The following is a 21563-nucleotide window of genomic DNA, read 5'->3' as shown; positions in this document are numbered from 1 at the left end:
CGGCTATAGGCTACAATTGTGTTCTAGAGCAAACGTTTTTCTCAAACGTTGGCAGCAGCTGCAACAGCTACAGAGCTTCCCGTTGGAAACTCCCGTTTTCGACCCTTCACAATTCACAAACCACGCATGTGACTGTCAATTAATGAGAGATTATAGCGGCTCAGAAAATTCTTCCTCTTTTAGGCTATTTGCCTTTTCTTACAGATCTCATGACCGCGTCTCGGTCTTTCGCAAGCACGAGCTGTACATATCGTGTGTGTTATAACAAGCAAGGCAGAGCACCAGAACCGAGGTGATACAAAACTGCGGTGAACGGGGACTGAAAACCAAATATATATATCAATCTGGAAAATTGCGCACCAGTCAGAAGTGACAAAGCGAGGCAGGGATGGCATCTCTAAGCCTGGGGCTGAATTTATCCCGAAAGAAGGGAGCAACAAGGACCGGTGCCGTGGAAAGAAAGAACCTAATTACAGTCTGCAGGTACAGCGAGCATACAATTTAACAATTAACTAAGAATGTGTGTTTTTATACAGGGATGCTCATGCAATAGGATGATACGGCATTTCAAAACGCTGCACGTCGTTGCCTCTGGCTCTTTTGTCTCACTCACATAGCGAGCTAGCGAGCTCTTGACCACTCAGCTTGCTTTAACTTCAGTTATTTAATTTTGAAATATGTTTTATATAGCACAATAACAGAAAAGCAACGGGAACTCTAAAAATGTACGGAGAGCACAATTTTAGCTCCAGATTTTCTCACAACGTAGTCGCATCTTGAATAACTCAGCCAAATATTCAAACTGCCCTGCTTGCAAACGAATGGGAATTGCGTAGCCTATACAGTTCTTTAAAGAGCAATGATAACTGGTGAGAGCAACGAAGGGTGTGTTTTGATTTCACATACTGCATTTGTGTAGCCTCGTCTACATCATAGGCTATTTAGCCTACTCCTCGTGAAATACGCTGATATTCGTGAATGTAAATGTGCATGTGTTTGTCCCTGTTTGTTTGTAATAGGATAAGATTTTTTCCTAAAGTATACCAGTATTTAGAACATTTTAAGTTAATCATTTTATTACACCAGGATTACATGTATATTATAGCTTTTGCTTCATGCATAGCTGCAATGCAGACATTCAAAGTAAAAAGAGATAAGGACTTAAATTTTTTAAAATGAAGTATAGGCCAATTTCAGTGTGTTCTTCATAATGAAAAAAACAACAACAAATACACAAAAACTGGAGGGGGCTCTTGCCAAAGTGCTTCTCTAGTTCTAACGAGAAGAATTGAAGAATTGAAAACTTTTATATTTATATGTTCTCACAAATGTGATTTTAAAATACTGTTTTACTAATTTGTTTGTATGTTGTATATGTTACAGTAGGCAATTCGCAGACCCCATTATCCCTGATTGTATTTTCAAATATGGCAAGCATATATAAATGCAAATGTGGTTGTAATTACATATACCTGCCATAGTCTGTACTGATGGCAGAATTTTCACTTAACAAAGATGTAGATGAAAAGTAACACAACAGTGATTTAAACGTAATCACCACTAAAGCTTTAATTAATTAACTTGCCTGATATTTGGCAACAGCCAGAGCAGAAAAAAAGAGATAATGGCAGTGACTTAGTACTCTCATCATTACTTGTGGGACCTTTCTCCAAGTTGCAGGGGTAATTGATAGAAGGCAGTTAAAGAAGAGGGGATAAAGCGGTAAGATTAATGTGATGGGACTCCATGTTTGTCACATCAGCCACCAGTGGGTGGAACAGAGGTTATGTCATCACCATTGTTTGAGTGTATGTGAGCGACATAACAGTAAGTAGTAGTAGACATAAGTAGACAGATGTAGCTGAAACCTGGTAAAATGGTTGTATTTATTTTAATGGCTATTTGGGGCAGTGGAGGCCTGCCTTCTCTTCAGTGCCTCTGTATTATTATGTTGTAGATCAGTATACCCGTTTGGCCCGTTGGGGAGTTATACCATTTTGCACCTTTTAATGTAGCAACAAAGTACAGTATATCAAAATGCCAAAAAGCTAAAAGATCATTTTTAATTTTATTTTTAATTTAGAGACAGTGTGTAATGTCCTGTGGACTCTGTGGCAAATTAAAGATGGCTTATTGACTCTGCTTTTGTGACTGGCAGTTATCAAACCTTCATTATTACCAGGAGTCCCATTTCATGTTACCTTTATTTATACCGTGTGAATCACATTTGTTTGAGAAGGCCCTAGACATTCCTAATATACTGGATCTTGTCAGTGTAAATGAATTGAAATAGTTATTTGTGCTGGCATTGAGTGGGGTGGCAAAGGTATGGATGGGCCATAAATATTTACATTTATGGGGCATTGCTCCCCAGTATTAAGTATAATGTTCAGTGAAAGCTTATAATTAGTAATTTGTAATAATTCTCATAAATTTTCCAGAGACTATACGCTACCAGTAGGCTAGTAATGTACTTTAATAAATACACTTTCGGTTCTCATAGTATTTTGTCCTATTGGTCATGCATTTTAAAAGGTTGTCTTGAACAACTGTGCAAACTTGGCTATATACTGTAGGCTACTGGCAGTTTCAGTACCTGTAGCCTAGTTTTAAAATGAGCTGTATAATACCCACATAAAACATAGTCAGCCAGTCTCCAATATCAGCTGGTTTGTGACAAACAGCGAGGCTTACGCTACTTGTATGCAATTAAATGCCTGGTCTATTAATTTAAGTTTTACGATAATTCATGTCAATATAACATTACACTGTGATAAATCATTTCAGAGCAGTGTTAGAGCATATGGTGTAGATTCTTTCTTCCTCCATCGGACTGACAAACACAGGCACCCAGTAATAATACAGCAACATTTATTTTTTGAAAACACAAATTATAGCTACTTATGTCTGTCAGCAGGACTTTGATCAAATCTCGTTGGCTAAACATAATTTTGTAAGGAGAACAAATTCATCTGTTCAATTGAACTGAGGAAACAGACATTTGCCCATTTTTAATGTAGACAAGTGCTTTAGCTAGCCAATTAGTCTACCTTTAGCGTATGGTCAGTGTAAAGCTATTTAATGTCTGTTCTGGTGTGTTGCTGTAATGACTGTTTTCAAGGCAAAAATGCAAAACTTATTTGTCATAGCATACAGCTGAATAGGACAGTAGACAGAATCTTGGGCTTTGCTCTGGTTGTATGCTAAAAACGTTTTGTGTTTATTTGTGGAATTGATATAGTTTCATTCTGGAATGAGTTTTTCTAATTTCACTTAGGGGTTCATGGGATGTCTGGTAGCTATCATGGTACTTGGTAAGCAAGGGTTTGTGGTGGTTAGCATAAGGTAGGTCAGAATAATGTTCACTGCGTGAACTGAACTGTGTTCTTGGCTATAAATAGCTGTACGAAATGAGTATTGTACCTTATTGAACCTGTGTTTTGTAGGTGTTCCAATGACCATGATTTGCACTTTTTGTACGTCACTTTGGATAAAAGCGTCTGCTAAATAAATGTAATGTAATGTAATGTGGTTCCCTAGTGACTGAGTCAGTGAATATGCTGAGAGAGAAGCCATTCACTTTCACGTCACTGTTCATTCAGATGTTTCAGGCATGCTCAGTGTTAGTCCAATTTTATGCCCATTTTGGTTATTTGTCTTAAATATCTCTAAGCCATGTAACTTATTTTTTTCCTGTCATTTTCCGTTGTTAACTCTTTATAATTGTAGGGCTAATTGGTGGTGTTTTTTGTTGCTGTAATTGCAAAGGCTAAACTAAAGTAAGTTTTTAAAAAAAAAGAGAAAAAAGGCCACAGTGATTTCAGTGTAAAGCAGGACTCAAATAACCTGCTAGTGAGATATAATTATTCCAAATAAATATATTTAACTCTGCAGCCATTAATGTTGATGCACTGTAATGCTCAGTCTATCTTTACCTCATACAAACATGGAACACAGTCAGCAGCCTTGTACCCTAACTCATCAGATCTCTCTTTGCTCCCTGGAAACCATGTTTGTGTAGTGTAATCAATGGTGATGTTGCAATCTAAAAGCGCTATCAGCATTTTGGTTTCACCAGCTCGCTTGAGAAGCATTGCAATGGTCGATGAAGAATTTGAGAAAGCCTCGTGTAAAATAATGCTTGTAAACTGGCATAGAAGTCTTGATACTGAGGGGGAGAACTGCAATCCTTCTTTATTGATTCAATGGCTATTTTGAGTTTGGGCAATGTTTCCAGTTTCTCTGCTTTCATTTTTCATTTCTTGTGCAGTAATGGTATGACAGCTGAAATGACCATGTCTCACATGTTATAATTAGAAGAATTGGGGAAAACCTCTTTCAAAACTTTTTTGTAAGGTTAAAGGAGAATTCAAGGAGGTCTTTTGTGAAATGCATCCATACAGAACTGAAAACACTGATACACACATCTGTTTGTTTGAATTTCCCCCTGTGTCTGTAAGGATTTTAGGAACAGGAAACATTGTTTATTTATTTATTTAAGGAGTAGTTAAGACCATGGCTGTTGTTCTGTTGAAACATGATCATTAGTTACTAGATTAGATTTCAGCAGGTAAGATGTTCAAAATTAAGTGATTGTCTTAGCATAGCTCCTGTGGGTAGAAGAATATCCATCTGTAATATCTGTGTTTTTTCATTGCCTTTGCTTTGTTCACTTTGTTCCATCATAAGAAGCGTGAACCATGTTGAGGCTAACGCCACAGATGAAATATATAAAGGGTTTTCTTTGAAGCCAGTGCCAGCTCATAGCCCAGCAGGCTCTCACTGTTCTGTAACTGAAGTATTGAACATCCCGGTGCTCTCATCCTGCTAATTTCAGGTTCCCTGGGATTCAGAAGAACTGTTTTCTACAGCCTTACAGGAGACACCCGTTTCGAGTTCATTGAGCCTCACAAACTGGCGGCAACACATGTAGTGATAATGCTTTTGACACAAAATGAAATGCAAAAAACATAATTTCCTATTATGGGGTAAAGGAAAGCAGATTGAACTGGAAAATTCTAACAGCAGCTTTTGGTTTGATCAGTAATAGGTACATGAATATCCTTTGCAGGGCTGTCTAAACCCAAATTGGAACTGCACCGTTGCATGCAAATAATGAAATAATTGACCAATAATCTCTGGAACATACTTGGACCAATAATCTCTGGAATATACTCACTCCAGATAGACAGTCCTCTAAATTGAGTCGTGCTAGAGTTTAGTTAGCTCGCTAGCAGAATCTAGAAGACTATATGCAAAACGACACAGGCATCAATGACATCGAAACCTACCGATTCAGCGTTACTTGTACAAGCCAATACCAGTCAATCCCAATGATAGGGAGATCGCTGGCACTGCCTCCGGAGTGGGATCTGAACCTGTCCATTGGGTGTATAAATATTTGTCAGAACAGAAAAGTTTTATGTTTGGGTAGCAAGCTAGGTTAGTAATTTGTTGACAGCAGTACTTAGCCAAAATTGTTTATGTAAATATGCAGCTGTATAAATGGATTGTATGCAAACTGTATGTTGTGTAAGCTCTGGATAGGAGCAACTGTTAAAATGGCAAAATGTACAGTATATACTGTGGAACCGAATATATGGCTGTTTGTCATCAAGCCTTCTACCAAATTTCCAAGTGAAATTTCCAAGTTAAATAAAAAAAAAACAAGTTAAATAGCTTGCTTGCCAGCTGCTTTAATTCTCTCTGTCTGATAATGGAGTATCATATATTGTCTTTTTGAACGTTATTTCGCTGCTTACCCTATACTATGCATTAGCCCACTAATGTACCTGGTTATTCCATCTGAACAGGGATGTGTTCCTCTCTGCACTGCTATATTTTTTACAGTGCTAATCAATTTTCACATGCCCACGCAGCTGCTTATGCCTTTCATGGAGGTACAGTGATTCACTGGAGACTGCATCATCAGTGGATTTCATTGAGAGGTGCTAAATGGCACAACTCCCCACAGGTGATGTTACTGCAGGTTTCCAATCATACCTGATTTAGAAACATAACATGCACGGTGTGGCCAACGTGAAGGTATATGCAGACTGATTACATTAGCCCGTGCACTGTCACACAGCTTGTACAGTGTTGCTATGCCTTCAGATGTAAAAAATGTGAATTTTACCTTTTTTTTAAATTTTTTATTTTTTTTTATTTTTTACAAAATTATACAATCTAGTCTTTGGTTGGATCCATTTCCTTTGATTCCTGCAGCCTGAGACTGATGTGTTCAAGAAGAGTTGGCTCGGCTTCCTGTATCAATGGTACTTGTAGTGTATTTTTTTCGCTTTAAACTATGTTGCCTCCTATTCTTGCAGTTGTAAAGCTGGCAGGTCATTGGAAATGTCTGTAAAAACTGAAATATCCTTTAGTGTGCAAATAAACTGTATGAACCAATTGACAATGCACATATAAGAAAAACCCAAGAACATAAACTAGCCTTTGAAGATGTTGATGTGAGTGGTCACTGTGGCGTATTGTCTGAGATATGGCTTAAATAGAAGAGCTGTTTTCCTATATATGCTTAGGATTGTGGCGGCAAGTGAGCATTGTTGCCTGGTCTGAAGAGAGGGAGAATGGCTTGCATGCTAGTGGAAAGCTGCTTTGGTGAGGGATTGAGGGAGTCATGAGTGCAATGTAGCTGTAAATTGAGTTGGACCCTCAGAAATAAATGGGGAGGGGGCACTTTGCTCTGTGAGAAAATGCAACTTATATTCATCACACAGCTGTATGGTATCAGAACTTATTATGTGAGCTTGTTCCTTCTCACGTACTTGTGCCAGTGCTTGTACAGTTTGGGGGCTTTTAGGTGGCACTCCAGTTCTACAGTTCTCTGGCATTGAAGCTGTGGTGGGTTAGCCCAGAGCTCACAGAAAGGTCGCATACTGTACCATCAGGTGCGCACACTACTGAATACCCTACTGAATCGATGAATGGATTTTACAGAGATTGGATGGGCCTATTATTGCAGTTGGGTTCTCCTAAAAACTTAAATATTTAGTATTTAGAATTATAAAATTACATGTTTATCACACAGCCTTAATACTTTCATAATGCCTGTTGATGTACATATTTGCTCAAATCCAAGCTAAAAGGTTTACCTGTTTTAGAATGGTGGTAACTTGAAAAGGCAATAGGCCTAGCCTGAAAAATGTGCTTTGCACACCTGATCTATTGATCTTGTCAAACAAACACACACACACACACACACACATATATATAAATTAGTTTTCTGTCAATAACTGTTTGAAAATGAGCCACAGGATGTAGCTACTTTGTCAGTAAAATATGTTTTGTTAAAAACCTTAAAGGCATCACATGTTGAGTGATGGCTCACATGCTCACGTATAAGATTTCCCACATTCAAAATCAACCTGTGTAAAAATAAATAAATAAATAAATGGGAATATTTCTCAAAGCGAGTGCTGAGCGCATACCAAGCGCACACCAAGTCAGTTGACTTTACCAAGCTGTTTTTTGAAATACTCGGCCCGTCCAATCAAATGCTGTCCCCTAGTTGTTATATTTTCATGGAGTCCCCCTGCTGTGGGTGCCTTTGACAGAGCGCCTCTCTGATTACTTGGCCCTGCACCTCCCTGGCTCCAGATTGCACCAGTCGATGCGCCAGCTGCGCATTGATTTCAGGTCTCAGGATGGTGTGAAACTGCCTATGCGAACTGGAGATGCTGCTTCAGCATCTCATTACACCCTTCCTCTTGCTCTCTTTATTTCTTGTTTAACACAGGAGGTTATTTTCACTCGCAGGCATTTTGCAGGTGCAGCACCTTTAATTGTGGAAGAATCATATTTTGTTGGTGCCCCTTGAGTATTTTTTAATGAGGAACGGTTTGGCTGTAACAGACATCGAGTGATGGTGGTTGAATGGATGGCCGACAGAACTGATTGCAAAATCGGTTCGCAGGAAGCGTGTGATTGCCTGCCGCTGTTCTACACATGGCCAACAGTCGCCTGGCTTTGCCTCAACCTAATTGTCACCCCATGGATAGCTACCTTTGTCATCAAATGTGGGTATGTAGCCACATTGACAAAATGGTTGTGCATCATGTTTACAATACTTGTAATTAGGTAAATGGGGATTGACAGTTTAGGACATTCACATCTGACTGCTGTCCACCTCATCAAATCCTCCCCTTATTTGTAGTAAGATGCACAGAAGCACTTAACTGCGTGACAAAACGGTAGAGGCCAAACAGGCTAAGAATTGTGGTGTAACACCATGGCTGCTTGTGCCAGGAAGAAAGCAGCATAAATCATATTGGGACAGCCAATGAGATAAAGTAATGGATTACACCTGCACATACCCTGGTAATCAACCAGGCTAGTCTGAGCCAAAGCCACATCAGATTTTATAACCTCAAATGTGCTATAATGCATTGGTGGCACGAGAATCCTCAGAAATGGATGGCCAACCATGTAGGTTTTTTCTCCTGATTTTTCTGCAATGGGCAGAATGTTTGCACAAGCCAAACAGTATAATACTTTATCCATAATTTGAATTGGAAACATGTGGATTTTCTGACTGTCCTAAGGGGTAGTTTTTGACGCACTGGTTAGGCGTGATCTGAATTAGTTTGTAAGTAAGTTTGTCCCATGTAGTTCTGTGCTTATATGGTCTGGTCCATGATGTACAGCCTGCATACTGCATCTCATGAAGCCACTGAAAACCATTATATATTCCCTTATGTATTCCCCATTCAGGCCTGAAATTATGCTCTTTGTGCTTCAGAAAAGGAAAGGGACAGCAAAAGGGCATTGTGAATGATAGCTGATCACCAATTCCTCACTTGCTCACAAGGAACAAAAGGTTCTTGAGAAAGTTCTGAAGAAACCTCCATAATAAAACGGCATTAATTTTACATTAGCAAGAAGGGTTTTTTTGAGTGAATGCTGTAGAAGGGCAGGATGTCATTTTTGCTGAATGCTGCGAGTTGGTCTATTAACTTCCCCGAGAGTGGGAGGAGAGGCTTTGTCGCCGCTGAGGGGTAAACACGTCGCTTTCAGAGAAGCCTCCCACACTGACAGCCATGAATGAAGTGTTTATTCCTCAGGCTGTGGGGAGTGTAAGTATTGTACAGAATCAGTCCTGAGCATTGGAAACAGTTCACCCTCAGTTTCACTGTTCACTGCCAGTGTGGTGGGGGAATGAAGAATACGCGGATATTTATTTGCATATTTTTTAAAGTCTCTTAGGATTTAGAACGGCCAAGTGCAAGGTCTGACTGAAAAGCTGACATAAAATCGGCTAATTAAGGTTTAAAAACACTGTGTACAGTACTGTGTATGTAAGAGAGTGAAGTTAACCTAGTTCACAGTGGTTAAGTCGTGTGGCTTTTGAAACAGACCTTCCTGTCATCACATTCTGGGTTTCCTTTTTCTCGTTTTGAATTGAATGAGAAACACACTACATCCTTAAAGCGTGAGGTTTGTGTGTGTAACTATTAGGCAACAGCACAAAGCCTAGCTGATAGACAACAAGCTCTGAGGAAGACAACCACTCTTCAGCTGCTGGTATTTTTTGATGTTTGTTCTTCCACACGACCATTGTTGACTGTTTGACTAACCTCATCCTATCTAGTGTTCTCCAGGTAATTATCAGGGGGGACACTATGCAATAGAGCAGAGCATGATACGGTACACAAGAACATGAGTTTTCCCGAGTCGGCTGTATCTCTTCCATGTGGTCTTGAGGACAAGGTCTGTAAAGTCAGTTGTCGTTGTCAGAAGTTGTGCAAGACAGACATACTGAAGCCCTTTCAGCATCCTAAAATAATTTTTGCCCACCATGCAGAGGTGATTGAATGAGTTCCAAACAGAAATGATCCCTGTTGTTTTTCATTTTTCTGGGGTTTTTAAAAATGATCTGTTATTTTTCTGCAAATACAGTAGCTGATATGACTGCGTGTAAGCGTTCGGGTCCTTTACTACTGTAAATATGGACCTTTTTGTCCTGTTGAAAAGATGCTGTTGCTTTTTTAAAGAATAATTGCTTGTTTTGGATAAAACTATATCGCAACCACCAGAATGAATTGAGGAGCGGTTACAGATAATAAACTGGGCTTTAACAAGGTGGCTGCAGGTGTCCATTGCCATTTAGACAGCTGAGCTGGGTCCTAAAACCTAAAGCTGTAATAGGATGTTGCGCCCTAAATGTTTTATTGACCTGTGTCTTGGAGTCTAAGGTTCTGTTAGCTGCATTAGCATTCTGAGCTGGATACACCTCAAGGGTGAGGGAAGTGTGCCTATCAATGCCATGTGCTGTGTTTCTGCCCATCCAAGGTGTCCACTACAGCAGCTAGGTTGTTTTATTTTTCCTTGGTATGAATTGTATTCAGGCAGAACTGATTTAATTAAAAACTTTAATTACTGTGTTCCAGTCTGTCCGCGCTGATAACACAATACCCATGGAGCCTTAGGCACCCCGATATGATTAAATTATAGGTATGATTTAACAAGATTACAAGGATGACTAAATGTGATCCCACACTGAGAAGAGTGCACCACGCCCTCTGACAGGATGGCATTAATTAATTTTTTTGTTTTTGTTGCACACAGTCATCCACGGTTGTACCCCGCTGCGTGTTGGAAGCCATGTCTGTCACATAAAGGTCATGCTTTCTGCTTTGGCATACACAGTGGATGAGACAAAGGTCCTTTCTGCATTATGGGTTAAAGCCCTCTGGTCTTTTTTATTTTGCACATTCATGAAGTGCCATATAAAATGCAAAAATATGCATCTGTTGGTTTTCTCTTATGACCCCAATAAATATCAACGTGGACTGATTAGTTACTGTGTTGTTAGAATTCCTGCAAGAAATGAGCTGATTTAAACTTCTTTACAGTAATCTCATAGATTACATTAAGTATTTTGGTTCACAGACTAATGATTAGAGAGCCTGCCGTGACACTAGAAGCTTATACACAGTAATTTTTCAGTTTCAGTGTTGAAAGCATTTTTTTCATTTTTGAAAAGAACCTCTTAGGTAATATGTTCAGATTAAGCACCAGTCTTCGGATCAAACAAAGACATGGCCAGTGGTCCGGAAATGAGTCAGACCGTGCTAGTGTTGACTGCGGCCAACATCTCTGCACTGCGTAACATACCTGGACACAGCGTGTCACCTGGAAGATGTGGGAAAGTCCGCCAGCCCTTATCTACATCTGTGTAGAGATTTAGGGCAGATACTTACCTGTATTACCTTATAATGTCATACAAAGACTCTTTACAGCAGATAAGTCCCTTAAGGTAACAGGACTTTTAAAGGAACAGTTTAGATGGGCTGGACTGTCTCTTTTTGCCAAAAAAACGCATCAAAATTACACGTAACCAAAGAGCCCATTCAAACTATTTTCAGGCTGTCATGTTGATGAGGTCTTGAATAATTGAAGCTGTCACAGGTTTTCTATTTAAGCTGTTTTATGAGCCTAATATGGCTGGAGGCATGTGAGTAGTTTAACTAATGCTGTGTCAGGGAAACCAGCATTAGTTAAGTGTGAGTACCTCAGAGGCGACCTTTAAAGAAGCCATTCAAGGAACCCCCAAGTGCACAAGTCTGAACGGCTACAAACCTTAAAAATACATAGCAAATGATCGTTTATGGGCCTGTTTATGTTTTCATGTTAAATCTCATTGATACTGACATGTGGTAAATTGTTGGATGAGAAATCTGGCCAAGAATATGAATGCACGTTAAGCAGCATAAACTTCAGAATACAGGTGCCCAGAAAGAAGTCAAGTGTAATCATTGAAAATAGCTTAAAGCCAGGTTTTCTTACCTATGCACCATGGTCTCTCAGATGAGCCACCAACCCAAAATATACTTCCTGTACCTCTTAACTTATGTAGTCTGAGCTGGGTGATGTGATTTCCTGCCATGATGCTATGGAAGGCGGCCTAATTAGCCCTCATGTTTCATTACTTTCAACCAACCGTTTATCTGTTTTTAGAATAACTGAATAATTAGCATATGTTTAATAATCTGAGACATTTTCCTGCCCAGCAGTAAGTATATTTTTGCCTTAGTTACAATGACAAAGCTCACCATTGTTTGATTCTAACTCATTGACAGGTTTAATTAACTTCTAATACTTTGTAACTCTGTATTAAATTAATTGTTGTAATGTTCAGTTATACATTTAAGAAATAAGATGTACTGCCACAAGTGCATTGACCTGTTTTTGACCATTTGTCTGGGAAGTGCATATAGGGCTGTTAACCACCAACCATCTAACCATATTGCTAAAAGCCTGGGTACGTTGAATGGAAAGTTCAGTAGGTCTTCATCGTAGGCTCTTCATACTCTGCAAATTCATACGCTGCAAATATTAACTCGTGACAATAAAAATTCACCAACCGTTCTTAAGAAGAATTTTCTTCTTAAAACCCACTTACGCAGTTTTCACAAAGATTCTGACATTCACCAATGTTTTCTTATTTGGGATTTGTTCTTAGGTAAGAACACAATCTACGCACACTCAAGAGCACACTTACGCAAATTTGAGTGCGAGTGTTTGTGCAAAATAATTGGTTATTGCGTTTTCTTCAATTCTACAGTTGTGTAATATTATAGGATTTAGATTGCAGTAATATTTTTATCATTTATTATATTTTTTAATAATTATTTTCATTATTTTACAAAGCATTAAGGTGCCAGGTTCCACCTCAGAGGGTGGTTGCCTCAGAGGGAGTTCATCTGTAAATAAATGATAAAAATCAAACCATTGTAGTGACCTTTTATTTTTGGGGGTTTCAATTATGCAATGTTTGGTCTATACTGCAAAAGCAAATGTTTAAATTCTGAATACAAACTAAGCACTTAAGTAACACTTTTTAAACACATGGACATTTTGAAGAAGAGAACACTTATTCAGAGGCGTCACTAGGGGGATGCGCACCGGGGGACACCATCAGAGGGCGGTGACACCAAAATGACTGGCAATACATTTTTTGTGCAGTGTTTTGTGCAGCGATGGGTTGAAACCGATGCCAGTTTCTCTGATGCAGTTTACTTCCGGTTGATTTAATTAGCGATATTAATGTGACGAGAAGCGCTTTGTCGTTTGAATGCATAACACGCAATTCCTTGCTCCCACTCCCACCAGCATTTTTTTTTTTGCCTCAGATTTGACTTTTTTTTTACAGCGTTCGCTGAACGAGTAATAGCATCCCATACATCTTTTTTTGTGTTATTTTATATCCACTACTGACACTACTAAATATGACAGGTCGTTTGCTGTTCACTTCCTGCAGCAGTACCTCCACTTCAGAACTACTGAAGTTTTTCTTACGTTTGGAGTCCGGTGCTCCACTGTCTTTAGGTTTCCGTTTGGGCATTCTTGACTTCTCTCTCAACTTTTCTTTTCAATTTCTGTGTGTGATTTCTGTGTGTGCACACGGCCCTGCAGTCTCATGCCCTTTTATGGGGATTGGCGGGCCATTTACCTATGCTAATTAGGAACAACTGGCACGCGCTTTCAATTTACAAGGACAACGGGATTCATCATTCTAAGAACATGGTTGCGAACAATTCTGCAGTTTAAGAACATCTCATGAATCTGACGTAGACTTTTCTTAGGACCTTTCTCAAGAACAAATTTAAAGAAAAAACTTAGGAAGATATTGGTGAATGAGGCCCATTGTGAATGAGTGCCAGAAAATGACAAAGACATTCTTAAAATTTATGAAGGCTAACGGGCCTCTAATTGGGGTCTACTCTCAAAGTGAGTGCAGGCTGAATTCTGCAGTCATTTGCCGGTTATGATGGAATGTCCTTAGCCATAGTGGTGGGACACAGCTCTAGCTGTCTTATAGTTCTGTGCGATGACTTTACAGGCTAGCACATACACTGAATCATGCACTAAAACTGAAACAAAACTTCAGAGAATGGACTCTTCTTTTAATCTACACTCAGTGGCCGATTTTTAAAGTACACCTGCTTGTTAACACAAATAGTCTGCTCCTCTAAATTGGGAATCGTGTGGCTGAAACTCAATATATAAATCTGGCAGACATGGTGAAGGGGCTTATTTGTTGTTTGGCCAAACATTAGAATGGGCAAGACATGTGATCTAAGTGACTTTGACTGCAGTTGGATTGTTGGTGCCAGGCGTGGCGGTTCCAGCATCTCAGAAACAGCTGCCCTCCTGGGATTTTCATGCACTACAATCTCTACAGTTTACAGAGAATGGTGCAATTAACAAAAAAACATCCAGTGAGCGGCAGTTCTGAAGGCAAAAACACCTTGTTAATGAGAGGAGGTCACAGGAGAGTCGACAGACTTGTTCAAGCAAACATAGAGGCCACAAATGCTGAAATAACAGCTGTTTATAACAGTGGTGTGCAGTAGGGCATCTCTGAACATACAACGCGCCAAACCTTGAAGTGGACGGGCTGCAGCAGCAGAAGACCATGCCGGATTCCACTCCTGTCAGCTAAGAACAAGACATTGAGGCTACAATGGGCATGTGATCACCAAAACTGGACCAGTAAAGATAAAATGTTGCCTGGTCTGATGAATCTCAATCTCTGCTGCAACACGCAGATGTTAAGGCCAGAATTTGGTGTAAACACCATGAATCCCTGGATCCACCCTGCCTTGTGTCAATGGTGCAGGCTGCCGGTGGTGGTGTACTGGGGTGTTCAATGTTTTCCTGGCACATACCAGGCCTCTTGATACCATCTGAGTATCTTTGATGGCGCATGGCTTGACATGTTGCAAGCCATGTGTCATCTCAAGCTGGTTCCACAAAAGTGACTTCAGTTTACTCCAATGCCCTGCACAGTCCCTAGATCTAAATCTATTAGCGCACCTTTGGGATGAGATGGAACTGGAGGTTTGCAGTGTGTGGTCAACATTTTTGCAGGAACCATGTGGTAGTATCGAATCAGCATGGACCAAAATCCCTAAGGAATGGTTCTAGCACCTTAAATCCATGCCGCGCAGACCGTACAATCGGAAGTTTGGACTTGGGAGGACAGAAAAAGTTTTCAAAAATTTTGAAGATAAAAAAATAAGTCCACAATTGTCTTTGTATCAGGGAAAGAAGTCAAGTGAGGACTGATGACTGATGAATGTATCAGCTCTCAGGAGCCTCTCCACATTTCCAGTTTCTTATTCATCAGATGTCACGCCTCAAACCGTATTTTCATCTGACATTCATACGGAAATCTGAATGACACTTGGGAACTGAAAAAAAGAGCAAGAATGGCCTCTGAGGACTGACAGGAAATCAGCTCAGGAATGATAAGCTAGGACTGAGGCGTAAGGGTGTAATGAAATGTATTGCCTTACAGAACAATATCAGCGTGTGCTCTGTGAGGAAGCAGAAGCACAAGGCCCAGTTTCATCTGCTGTTGATGCGCTCGGACCACTTGGAAAATATTATTGCAATCAGGTGTTCATTACAGGGACTGGAGGGGGCGTAATGAATGCAGCATCTGAATGCGCAGATGGTGTATACATGGAGTCTTCCGGTGATCCTCTCCTTTGCGTTCTGACCTCTCATCTCCGTGTAATGGTGTAGCAGAATGAGGGGAGGGTTTCCAGAATTGGGTGGATGGGGCCACACCCAAGTTTCAACTGCTGTTGATGCGCTCTAACCACTTAGAAAATATTATTGCAATCAGGTGTTCATTACGGGGACTAGAGGGGGCGTAATAAATGCAGCGTCTAAATGCACACCCAAGTGCGACCCCCCCCCCCCCCCCCCTTACCCTCCCCTCCTCTCCCCCCCCCCACAATGCCGCAGCAGCCTGCGAGCCAGGCGGTGGCGGCTGCTTGGGGTTTTACTGCCAGCCTTAGTCCCAGCTCGCTACACTCAGGGGGGGCCGCTCTGTTGGGAAATGCTGCTGCGCCTGGCGCCCGTCATTGAAATGTGATGGGTCTATCATTTAGCACACTCTGTGTTCCGCTTTTTATGGCAGGGGAGCGATAATTTAACCTCCCTCAGTTTTGTACATTATGCGATGTACAGTAGATATAGGTGGGTATTGTTTTGAAGGGGCGTTAATGGTTTTTAGAATTTTGAAAATATATAGAGGTGTATTGCATGGCTCATTACCTCAAAGGGAACGGTACAATGTCATTTCGGTGTCATTTTCAGTCCCGTATTGTTTATGGTTTGGCAAGACCCCTCTAAAAAACTAGATGGTATTTTACTTTATTTTGGAACCTCTGAGCTCTGGTTATTAAAGCCAGAAAATGGTGATCGACTGCCCAATCTGGTGTTGTCTTGTTTTTAGCCAGCGAGGCTGCTGGAAGCGCTTTCGCAATAGCTGCACTGATTCCTCTATTACAGCGAAGTGTGGAAAGAGGCAGTTAGTATTCTTGCACCTGCTTCCATTTAGAGAAGGAGCTTAATCATGAAGGCTGTTATCCCTGTTTAGTTTTTATGTCATCTAGATTATTTACATTTTTAGTTTTGGTACATAATGTTGATATTTGATTTCCCTCTCCCTATACCCTACAGATTTCTTTTTTCAATTATTGTTTTATTTACTTTTTTATTTTATTGTACCAGCAGAATGACTCTCAGATATGAATAAATGTATCGGTTTATTAGCTGTATGATTAGTAAGTGAACCTGTAATGATGATGCCACACATCTTCCTTTTTTATTTTTGAGTCATTTCTGTACTATTATTCATAACAACTTACAGTTTGTTTTACTTTCAATTAATTTATGCAGTTTTATTTTTTTACTGAAGCAATTCAAGTACTTTTCTCAGGGGTACAATGCTAGTGCCCCAGTTGGGAATTACCTGCCATTACTAGACCCTGACAAACGCCTATATCCAAACATATGCTCTAACATCCAGCTAGGTGTGTTGAATCAAGAACGATGTCTCTCTTTTGCAGGTTCTCTGTGAAGACGCTCATTGACCGGTCCTGCTTTGAAACCATAGACGACTCCTCTCCTGAGTTCATCAACTTCGTCTCAATACTAGAGCAGATACTGAGCCATCGACTCAAAGGCAAGAAGCCCCTTTCCTCTCACCATCATTTGGTGCGATGTACAGTGTCATCACTCGTTTAGAGTGCCAGACAATGTGATGCAGTAGCTGGCTGTTTTTCTTCTTTCATTGAACAACACTGTCTGCGGAAATATTTGTGCTGATTGGTTAACACAGCTTCCTTCCATGCTAACTTGCTCCCTCGCTTCCTCTCACTGTAGCTATATCCCCATGATTTTACAGCATCGTGGAGCGCATGTATCTCACCAACATTGACAGACACACAGTCCAGTTAGCTCCAAAACTATTCTGAGGACTTGGTTTCCACCAGCCTGTTTTTATAAGGTAGCAAACAAAGTAGTTTCGTTTTTGAAATGTCAGAAATACAATTTCAATTATTATTGATGTAATATGACAGTTGCTTGCATTAAATAGCCAGATGTTTCAAATGCAGTTACGACACCAAGGTGCTTGTACAGATTGCTCAGAAGAGTCAGATCATCATGATGCTCATGTAATGCCTATGATGGTGATGCCTAATGCTTGCTAGCTATCATGTTAGCATGACAGTGGGTCTATAAACAGTTTTTGGCTACTGCATTGGGGATTTTATGGAATAGTATTGCTTAATACAGAGATATTGTTTGGCTTGTATAGCCAGCTACTGTAGATGTTAGCTTGCAAGAATTTACAAATGTGAAAGCAAACATTTTGTTTATCTAACTCAGTGGTCTAGCAAGGGTGGTGTTCATAACATATTAGACAGCAGACTTAATCAAGAACCTTTCTTGATCAGCTAGTAACTGGGGAAAGTAAATCTAAAATAGTTTAATGAAGTGGTTTTTCTTTTTTTAAAGGCATACAAGGTTCAATTGGAAAGGGGGGGGGGTGGTTAATCAAATCAGTGTAAAGCACGATCCCTTCATTATTTAAAGTATACTTCAAAGCTGGGTGTTCGGACTCTTGTCCATCTAGCTCATTAGTGATGGCTGATGACAAGGCTGGGGAAAACCAGGTCATGGAACAGGAGCTCTTTGGGAGCATAAAGCAAAGGCAGTTTTCTATAGCAAACAGGGCTGTCAGCTCCACTTCCTGATTGTCTGCCTGTGTGCTGCTTTTTGTTCTGATTTAATTGCCATGATTAGGTAATTAGTTGCAGTATACATGCTTACTGAGCCCAGGCAAGGAAATTACAAATGGTAGTCTGTAAAATTAAAGTCAAGAGGAAACTGTGTGCATCCATTTTTCCAAAGCCTGCAACTGTGACTCTGAGCTTGGGGATTTTATCCATCATACGAACCCCGAGTTCAGACATGTTGGCTCCACTCTCAATTGAACCATAAATGCCCATTTACATTGAGATCTGGAATATGTTTCCAAATGGAAATGCAAATCAATATATAGGTATTCTTCCTATGGAGGTGAAAAGGATATATGGAGTGGTGGACATTTTTAGATCCGATTTCCCAGAGGTACTTCTGGGGGAGGCAACCCTCACCATATTCAGGATATATTTGTGCTAGGGTACAGAATGGGTATGTAGGTAATACATTTAATAGTTTTTTTCATAGTTTAAATATCTACTGAGCTTTGACTGTGCCAGTGCTGGTTGTGGCAGGGAATCTGGCACACTGTCAGAGGGTTTTAAACATGTTAAGCTAGCTTTTGCATTATCCCAGCCATGTGGTGCAATTTATTGCAGAAATTAAAGCATACACTCAGTCCAGACCTTGGCATTTAAATTAAATCAATTTAACCAATTAAAACAGCTCAAAGCATGTCAGCACATTTGCTGTTATTTACGAGTTTGAAGAAGATAATAACATGAAATAGCAATATAAAAGACAGTTGAATAAGAGCAAAAATATTTTATTTTAGCTCTAAAATTGTGTTGGTTTTATAGTTTAATGCAGACTGGCTGAATATACTTCAGTCAGTAAGGTTTGTACTAGGGTGTTCAGTTATCATTTGTATTCCCTGATAGTGTTATGGAGTTTAAATGTTTAGAAGTTCATGTTTGTGACAGTTATAGGTATATACCTGCTCCATAAGCCCAAATTTTGTTTGTGACAGTTATAAGTAAAAGAGCAGCACAATTCTGACAAAATGAGTAGTGCAGACTGGATAGCATGGTGTAAAATTAAAAACAGATTCAATCTTTTAGACTGGTACAACTGATATAATTTATTTTACTGGAGGACACAGCTTGTTGCAGAGGGAGGGAAGAAAAGTTGGAGGTATGAGAGGGATCAGGATAGAGGGAAAGGGAAAATGGATAAGCTGGTATAAGGGGGAGTGATTTGACTTTGAACTCAAAGGTAAGGGGAAAAGCCACCCTGAAAGTAGAGTAGCCTGGAAACAAAAGTATGTCGCTGCAAGCAGCGTTGTTGGGGGCCAAGCACCTAAAACCTAATCCTCCTACCATTCACACCGACTTCAGTGTGTATTGGGTGTAAAAGTTCATCTGTAATATTTATTTGAAAATTGCAATTATGATGTGGTGTTGTAGGGTGGTAGTGGCACGGAATATGATACACATGACATACATGAGCCTCTCTTCAATTTCAACATTTCAAAAAATTTTAATTGCTGGATTTAAAGGAGGTATAGTCAAATATCTTCAACAATTTATTCATATTCATATTTGATTACAAAGAATCTTGGAATGCTTCTCAGGACTCTTGGAGGGAAGCTTTCTGTGGGCTCCTGTCAAATTTCATACAATTTGGCATTATGGCATCTATGCAAAGTAGAATTTTGCAAAAAGTGTACCCTACAGGCCATATTGCGCTACAACACTGTGAGACTGTGCATGCTCATCCACAATATTGCTATCTGTCATTGCCTGAAGATTATCTTAGGCCATCTTTTGACATATCAAAACTTCATTCACAACTGCAACATGCAGTAATGTACATCATGGATGCTGAATTTGATGAGAATCAGGCAAATATTGTAGAAGTACAAACAAGTTTTTTTTCTTTTTTTAAATGGGAAAATCCAATATGGCAGATATTACAGATTCTGTGTAATTATTTGTTCAGGCTGAACAGTGAGACATGTGGATGAAATTTGGTGCATTTTGGTGAAATGGGATGGCCATAATGGGAAGGACTGCAGAGTGAAAAGAAATGGCAGCTGGGCTTGCAGGTGCGCATTCCTGACAAAGGGCCTGGGCATTAAAAAATTGGGAGTAAATGTAAAAATAGTGAATACCAAGTTGTTGACTAATGGCACATTCTTTCATTGTTCATTGAACAAGCACGGAACCGTCCAGACCCACGACGCAACTCACTTCTGCAGACACATTTTAGCTGGGACCACCTGCGCATGCGTCCTTGTACGTCGCTCTGGATAAGAGCGTCTGCTAAATGCCTGTAATGTAATGTAATGTAATGTCCTACGAAACGAAGCACCACCTGCGCATGCGTCCAACAAAACGTCCCTCAAAAGTCGTCTGTGACTGAGTGAGTGAGTGAGTGACCACAATTTGCCATGCATAGCCCATGGCGCCAGTTCCTGGGCGTCGTGGGAAAAAGAGAGAATAACCTAGAGAGAAAGAGAGAGGGTGTGAGAAAGTCAATCAATGAGAAATGATTTCCATTAGGCATACAAAATTCCAGACAGAATGTTATCCATGCAGTGCGATGTACTGTATAGGTATTCTGTAGACTTCAGGTTATGGTCATTTAGTGCATTTTGTAACTTAAAAAGTAAAGTAAAGATGCTCCAATGTAAATCTTTTGAATACTTTCACCATTTAAATAGTTATTTACATTACTTATTTTGTAGATTTAACTTTTTTATGCAATATTGGAAAAAAATACATAATACCCTATTTCACGAAACAATTTAAAGGCCATTTTACTGCTATTAACCCAATTACCCTCAGACTGTTCCTGTATGCAGTGTATTTGCAGTGCCTGTTACAGGATAGATGGCTTCTTTGCCATCACGTGCCATGGAGCATTTTTGACAGATGGAGGGCAAGCGATATAGTGCCAGATAAAAGTCCTAACTTGCTGGTTTCAGCCAATGCATGAAGTTTAGATAATTAAGCTGCAATTTTGTTTTACATACAATCATCTTCTTGTGATAATGATATCTTTTGTAAATAATGCCACAATATGTCTATTGTGTAATCCGCTCTGCTTTGTAGTTTGCTTTTCAGGGGCAACAGTGTTATACTTATGAATAATAATAATAATAATAATAATAATAATAATAATAATAATAATAATGCCCCATTCCCACCTTATGTAGTCCATGGGTGGCTGACTGACCAGTGGGGGTTGCTAGACAGCACTGAACATGTATTCCTAATTGACTGAACCCTCCCACATCGGTCACAGTCAGCACTGGCACAGTCTGGATCTTTCATTGCATGCTAATTACTTTGTGACCCATTAGGTATCTTCTGCAGTTTGCATTACAAAAAGTCCTGTAGCTACCATTTTATATGTTTAACCTTGACATGTATTCTATAATATTCTGTACCTTATTCTTATCCAGATTGTTTTGTTTTTCTTTTGTCTGAAAATGTTGTAACATATTTTCTTTCGTCTGAAACCCTCTTATGTCA

At 39.8% G+C, this 21563-nt stretch overlaps 1 protein-coding gene across 3 annotated transcripts in view; it reads left to right on the top strand.

The window, feature by feature from the left end:
- rundc3b (RUN domain containing 3b) overlaps positions 1-21563 on the top strand; it is a 44053-nt gene continuing 22490 nt past the window's right edge. For all 3 annotated transcript variants that reach the window (XM_035392456.1, XM_035392448.1, XM_035392438.1), the window contains exons 1-2: positions 1-483; positions 16887-17002. In XM_035392456.1, coding sequence (XP_035248347.1) covers positions 389-483; positions 16887-17002 — 211 coding nt within the window. In that variant the 5' untranslated portion in view covers positions 1-388. The remainder of the gene's footprint in view (positions 484-16886; positions 17003-21563) is intronic.

The sequence above is a fragment of the Anguilla anguilla genome, chromosome 1, assembly GCF_013347855.1.
Source record: "Anguilla anguilla isolate fAngAng1 chromosome 1, fAngAng1.pri, whole genome shotgun sequence".
Classification (NCBI taxonomy): domain Eukaryota; kingdom Metazoa; phylum Chordata; class Actinopteri; order Anguilliformes; family Anguillidae; genus Anguilla; species Anguilla anguilla.
The sequence above is the reverse complement of the archived record's forward strand: the minus strand, read 5'-3'. Positions and strand labels throughout refer to the sequence as shown.